Source organism: Protopterus annectens, chromosome 9.part0 (assembly GCF_019279795.1).
Source record: "Protopterus annectens isolate FY-2018-M chromosome 9.part0, PAN1.0, whole genome shotgun sequence".
Taxonomy (NCBI): domain Eukaryota; kingdom Metazoa; phylum Chordata; order Ceratodontiformes; family Protopteridae; genus Protopterus; species Protopterus annectens.
Genome location: NC_056743.1, coordinates 43,864,434 through 43,871,986, shown reverse-complemented (window position 1 = coordinate 43,871,986; position 7,553 = coordinate 43,864,434). Strand labels below are relative to the sequence as shown.

At 37.5% G+C, this 7,553-nt stretch overlaps 1 protein-coding gene across 1 annotated transcript in view; it reads left to right on the top strand.

Annotated features, from left to right (window-relative positions):
- LOC122811025 overlaps positions 1-7,119 on the top strand; it is a 27,533-nt gene extending 20,414 nt beyond the window's left edge. The window contains exons 3-4 of the mRNA XM_044082543.1: positions 267-556; positions 6,296-7,119. Coding sequence (XP_043938478.1) covers positions 267-556; positions 6,296-6,613 — 608 coding nt within the window. The 3' untranslated portion in view covers positions 6,614-7,119. The remainder of the gene's footprint in view (positions 1-266; positions 557-6,295) is intronic.
- The last annotated feature ends 434 nt before the right edge of the window (positions 7,120-7,553 follow it).

The following is a 7,553-nucleotide window of genomic DNA, read 5'->3' as shown; positions in this document are numbered from 1 at the left end:
AATGTAATTTCAGGAAAGAATAGTTAATCTATACTTATTTCAGGAAAATGGGTGTGTGGTCTGAACTGTAGTCTTCTAAATTTGTATTATCCGAGCATAGTGTTCTAGATGGAGTCTTGCACGATTTCGGAAAGTACTAAACAACTTCAGATACGTTTCTGTTATTTTTTTAAATGCACAGTTACCTTTGTCATACTATTTTATAATCATAATCTTTACTGGTGTAAAGCAGTTATAGTTAAACTATATGCATCTTCCTTGCACAGATCAACAAACTTTGTATGAGAAACTTTGGGAAAGTGGACTTGATATCGCTGACCAGACCCTTCAAACGGATTTCTTGAAGCAAATGCAGGCTGGAACTCTGAAAGCTGAGCGTTACATAAACTTCACATTACAAGACATTTATTACGCAGTGAAAGTCACAAAAATATTGAACCGCCTTTCAAAGCGTAATTTCAGCCAGGATGAAACTGATCTACAACAGTTTTTCAGCAAAACAAACCAAAGTTACAGCCATTTTGCTGACACCTTACTCATTGGCTACAGCCTCAAGGTAATCAAGTTATTTTCTTAGTTGCTTTTTAGAGGTGGGGGAGTGCTCACATTACTGACAGGTTTGCATGGACAATAAAAAATATTATCTACCTATCTAAAACATTGCTGTATTGCCAGGAAATGTAATACAAGCACAGTAAAAGCAATACGAAGTTCAGACACATACATATGCACATACAGTGGACCCCTCTGCAGAAAACCATTTTTGACTAAATGTCAAATAGTGGGATAATTTAATAATGCAAACTGCCTATTAACAGAAGGCTAGAACAGATATGTCATAGCAATATTCGGAAATTGTGAAAGTAAGATGTCTACGGGAAGATACTCACTGAAGAACAGGGTGCACAGAAGGCAGATACCGGTTTCAGTAGTTGGGAAAAACCTGAGCTCGGTGTTTGTAGTGCAGGTGTGTCACCAGACACAGAAACAAGAGGTAATGACATTTGTGACAAGAATCAAGGAAACGTTTCTGAACCGCCTGGAGAACAAATCGAATACGTCACGCGTAGACGACTGCAGTAGAAATGGTGATCTTTAACCATACCGAATAGCAGAGTTACAGAGACAGGCTGTGCAAAAGGAAATACACACATGCTTAAGATGGGGGAGGGGCTCAAAAAAGTCAATGAAATGGACTCGAGTTTTCTTCCCTGAGGCTGATGTAACAATCAGGTTCAATACTCATTTTAGGAACCTGCATGTCTCAAAAACCTAGCTATCTACAAGATGACTGCAGTCCACATTCATTTAATACAGATATCTTCAAGATTCCTACATGTTGGCAAGAACCTAATATAGTTATGGCTAAGACCTCTGTATGCCCCTGTACAGTTAACATAACTAGCTCCAATACTATCTCTGAACTACACACACTAACACAGAATTCCTTTATCTCTGTTGAAAAATGTCTCAGAAACAATCAACTAATCCTTAACCCTCAGAAAACTCAACTCCTTCTCTTCTTACCTCAGACACTCTCTCACCTTAAATCCAATTTTTTCTTTCCTCCCTAGATGGCACCACTATCTCCCCTGCCTCACACACGAAACTCCTTGGGGTAATAATTGAAGACCAGTTAAAATTTGCATTGCACATACAACAGGCCATCAAAAAAAAAAAAACACCAAATACTTGGACTACTTTATAGGAACAAAAAAATCCTCACTACTGCCACAAAACACAGTCTTGTGCAGGCATTTCTCTTACCTGGTCTTCTATACGCTTCCCCCGTCCTTACCAATATCCAAACAACCTCAATGCAGAAACTGGAACAAACATACAACGAAATTCTAAACCAACCACTCTTGTTACATCACTGCCTCTCACTAAACAAACTTAAGTGGCTGGAATTTCCGCACCTTCTCATACAATCAAAACGCCATAGTACCTTTTCCATACTCAACAACCCCTCTGCCTGCCCTGCTCTCGCCTCCCATGTTACTCTCTACTCCCCCCAGCCTCTCCGGAGGGCTGATCAGCACCTTCTCTCAGTTTATAAACCCAAAAGGAATACTGACAAGCTACTTTACAAACACTCTCTCTCACTAAATTGGAACAAACTCCCTCTCCATATTAGATCCAACATTTCCTTTCCCTGTTTTAAAAGGAGCTTAAATGCCATCTACTAAACTTGAAATTATGCTGTTGCCTTGACCACATGTAGTCAGTCTGTCCTACTTTATAACCTGTTGCATCCCCTTTCTTTTTCTGTTAGTAACTTCTGCTTAAACTAACCTCGTAAACCCTCAGCTCTACTACTATCACCCTACTAATGCCCCCTCCTTTCTCTCCCCCCTCCCATTCTCCACACTATTTATCTTTTCCCTCCACTTCCTATCAATGTCTGTACATTATCCTTCCTTTGAACAATGATTATCTTTTTGTTTTTACTCTACGTAGTAAATTTAGACCCCTGCTATCAGTGCATCCCTTAATGTTCATCATTTTTTTTTTGTTTTTCTCTTTATAATTAATTTCGTATTTGCAGTGTTGTTCTTTAATAGTTTTAGTCCTGTTTGTTTATCTTTGCTTATGTTTGCTGGGGCTCTTTCCCCTTGGGTCTCCACTGAAAATGGGTTGCTTACTATCAATGCAGTGCAAATAGCTAACACCCTTTTCTTTCTACAATTATTTGGTATTGCGATTGTTATTTAATATTGGTATATATTCACTTTATCTTTACGTACGTTTACTGGGGCTTTTCCCCTCGGGTCTCCACTGAAAATGGGTTTGTTTTCAAACTCATTTGGACTAACCCGGTTAAGAAATGTGAAATAAATAAAGAATAAATAAATCTCTGAGACCATTGTATACCCCCGTACAGCTAACATAACTGTCTCTGAGACCTCTGCATGTCATCAAACCATATCACTCAATTTATTTATTGACATTTGATTACCAAGAAGTTCTGACTGGGTAGGAGCCCATTTTCAATTTAGGCCTGGAGAGAAAAGCTCTAAAGTATTACAAAACGTTTTAAGAACAATAATTTTACAGTCTTCAAAAATAATACAAACAACATGTACTGTTTGAATAATTATACCAAATTCGACATAATATGAAAGCATTGGTTAGGAACAGATACAAGTTAAATGGCAGTGAACTCACGTATACTCGACCAAAACAAGATAAAAAAGCACAAAAACGAAGAAATTGAGACAAATCCCACCACAGGACTTTACAAAGTTACGTTGGCAGTCCTGTGGTTGGATTTATTGTCTCTGTTTCTTCGTTTTGGTGCTTTTTTATCTTTAAATGGCAGTGATTTAGTATTTTGAGGAAGTTTAGCCAGTTTATAGAGAAATTAAAGGTAAGTAAACAGGAATAGTAATATGAAGTGAAAGGAAAAGCAGGCTTATGGTATTGTAGGAAGTAAGAAGGGGAAGAGAAATTGATAGAAGTAAGGAGGTGTAAGGTATGAAATGTATACCAATCCGGAAATTCTCAAGCATCCTGGACAAATAGGGGAACAGATATACAAAACTAGGGAGAGGTTTTTAAATATTACTCTAATTCACTTAAAAAGTTAATGCAAGGCCAAGTGTTGTATCAGTATGCATTTTCTGAACAGTAAGAAATATGAAACAAAAATGCCTAGCAATACTAACTGGCTATAATCCAGAACAACAGAAAATCAAATGTTTTAAAAAATGAGAAAATATCAGAGATGCCCTGCTAAATCAGAACACTTGAGAGGTATAGCCTAAATACCTACAATTTCTAGCTCCAAGACCACTGCACACCCCCAAACACCTAATATAACTATTTATGAGAATGCAGCCTGTCCTGAAACATTTAATATAACTATCCATGAGACTGCAGCCTGTCCTGAAACATTTAATATAACTATCCATGAGACTGCAGCCTGCCTGACACTAATATAACTATCCATGAGACTGCAGCCTGTATTGAAACACTTAATATAACTATCCATGAGACTGCAGCCTGCCTGACACTAATATAACTATCCATGAGACTGCAGCCTGTCCTGAAACACTTAATATAACTATCCATGAGACTGCAGCCTGTCCTGAAACACTTAATATAACTATCCATGAGACTGCAGCCTGTCCTGAAACACTTAATATAACTATCCATGAGACTGCAGCCTGTCCTGAAACACATAACATAACTATCCATGAGACTGCAGCCTGTATTGAAACACTTAATATAACTATCCATGAGACTAGCCTGTCCTGAAACACATAACATAACTATCCATAAGACTGCAGCCTGTCCTGAAACACCTAATATAACTATCCATGAGACTGCAGCCTGCCTGACACTAATATAACTATCCATGAGACTGCAGCCTGTATTGAAACACTTAATATAACTATCCATGAAACTGCAGCCTGTCCTAAAACACTTAATATAACTATCCATGAGACTGTAGCCTGTCCTAAAACACCTAATATAACTATGCATGAGACTAGAACCTGTCCTGAAACATCTAATATAACTATCCATGAGACTAGAACCTGTCCTGAAACACTTAATATAACTATCCATGAGACTGCAGCCTGTCCTGGCACTAATATAACTATCCATGAGACTGTAGCCTGTCCTGAAACACTTAATATAACTATCCATGAGACTGTAGCCTGTCCTAAAACACATAACATAACTATCCATGAGACTAGAACCTGTCCTGAAACACCTAATATAACTATCCATGAGACTGTAGCCTGTCCTGACATTAATATAACTATCCATGAGACTGCAGCCTGTATTGAAACACTTAATATAACTATCCATGAGACTGCAGCCTGTCCTGAAACACTTAATATAACTATCCATGAGACTGCAGCCTGTCCTGAAACACATAACATAACTATCCATGAGACTAGAACCTGTCCTGAAACACGTAATATAACTATCCATGAGACTGTAGCCTGTCCTGAAACACATAACATAACTATCCATGAGACTGCAGCCTGTCCTGAAACATCTAATATAACTATCCATGAAACTGCAGCATGTCCTGAAACACCTAAAATGTCTTTTTTGAAAGCATTGCATGTCCCACAACACATAGTACAGGTGTCATGAAGATTACAGCATTTCCCCAAACACATGACATAGCTATCTCAGAGACAACTGCACACTCCCAGACACCTATACAAACTGTCTGCCAGAGAAATGTATGACCCCAAACACCTAATATAAATATCTCTTGAGACCACTACACATCTCCAGACAAACAATACAGCTACCCCTCAGACTTGTTCATATCCCAAACACCTACTATATCTTGAAATGATTGCATGTTTTATACAGTAAACCCATATATGGCCTTGGGCTCTACATAGACACTAGTTAAACATTAGCCTGAATTTGAAGGACCTTGTTCTATCATAAGTAAAGAAATGGGAGAAATGCTACTGCATTTTAATTAAGATTTGTGGTAATAATTTATAAGTTTATAACTATCTGAAAACACCTTCTCTGAGGTACTGTAACACTAGAGAAAATACAAGCATTTCTGAAAAATATGAAGTGAAGAAGGCATGAATGGGTTAAAATGACAAGGCAGGTTGAATAAAGCGGGCCAGTTCTCAGTGCCAAAATGTTTTAAGGTTGTTAGTGATTTTTTTTTAATGTTTGGTCTGAATGGGTTACAAAAAAGATGTCTACTGATGGGAGGTCAACTGAGGCTTGATGGATCTCACAAAAGTAAAGATGTTCTTCACACCATGGAGTGGAAAGTTGGGAAAATGGACTAGACTGCCTGAGAAAGTGAAAAATAATGACTCTGTTAAAATCTTCGTTAGTAGACTAGATAGGTTCCTAAGAGATTGTATACAGGACTGTCTTTATGTGTACAGCTATTCAATACCAAAATAGTGTTGTTTTGATTGTATGCTTCTTAACTAACTTAGTTTGTTAAAAATTATGTATACCTCTAAAACACATTTGACGCCATATCATTTGCAGTTCCTTCAATGTAAGAAAGTCATTTCTGCAGCTTAAAATAACTGCCTGCAGTACCTAAACATCTGTGCTAGCAAACAAAACCTTTATTCCACTCTTGAAAGGCCTTGCAATGGATAAACTGAGGCTAAACAGTAAGACTGATGGAATAGAAATTTAAGAAAGGAACTGTATGTTCCTCTGTAACAGAGGAAGCTCTTTTTTTCAGATTAGATGTATTTTTTAAAAGCAGTTATGCATTGATTTGTCACTTTTAGTGTGCTATTGTTAATTTATTCACTGCTGCCTTTCTTACTTTTAGAACATCCATGAGCTTCGTCCCTGGCCAGTCATCGATAACTACGTCAGAAGTTATGAAAAGCTACTGAAGAGAAACCCACTCTACTTTGCAGTTGGGATGTTGCCGTGTTCAAAACTTTGGCCTTATATTGCTAACAAGCTGACAATTGACACCAGCAGTCCTTACTATCATTTCAAAAGTGAAAATGAACATGATGGTTCCAAGAACAACTACGAAAGTCTGCTAGAGAGACACCGCCTCAAGATCAGCGAGCGACAAGCCAAGAAAATATTTCAGACTCATATGAAGCTTGAGATGCAGTTTTTTGCAGAAGCCTAATCTGGGCACTACACTTTTACATTTTTTTAGTCTGTATTTAAAAACCATATTTAAAGTTTTGTCCCGTCCACATTTTTGTTTTGTGATCTTCATTTAAGTGTTGTTGTTGTTTTCCTTTTATTGTGTAGCCTTTCTCCTCAAGGCTACTTTTGTGCCTTTTTCATGCATTACTTTTTATTGTCCACTGAGGAGGTCTCAAAAGCACTGAACTACTTTATTTATGTATTTAAAACCATATTTTTATAAACACAGTTTAATTAATTAATTTCTGAACCCTTATAACTAGTATGATAAAATGATAGCCAATATAAAACTCTGAAATCAATAACACAAACAGGTATATTTGCATGGCAGCATTCTAACAGTATAAACAAAATGCAAATTTTAAAGGTACCCCTGTTAATTTGGTTTAAGTTGTGTAATCAACAGCATATTGGGACCATCTTCTGCAAATTACAAGAAATAAATCCTGTTACAACTCAATAAACTGATATTCTGTCAGTTAATGTGTGTAGACTTGAAGAGTCTGCTCAGATGTTACAAATAAAGCATGGTTACACTAGTGTGTAGATACCACGTCACCGGAACATGCCAAGACCATAAATTATCCATGGCACATAAAAGGTTCATAGGTTCATATTTATACACTAGGCTAACAACCACCAGGACCTCTATAAGCCTAACCCCAATTGTGTCTCTATGTATCATGGGCATTTATGAAGAGTCGGTATATTAGGAAGTTTTTAGAGGTTGTGGGGGGGTGGTATGTTATAGGTTCATAGGTTCATACTAGGCTATCTGCCCTAGGGCATTTATAAGCCTAGCCAGAATGTGTTTGGCTTTCGCCACCCATTTTAAATTTATTTTGCTATGCCCTTTTTCGAGGTTAGTATACTGTGCCTCTGTCTAACAGTGACACAGAAGTGATACCCGGGGTAAA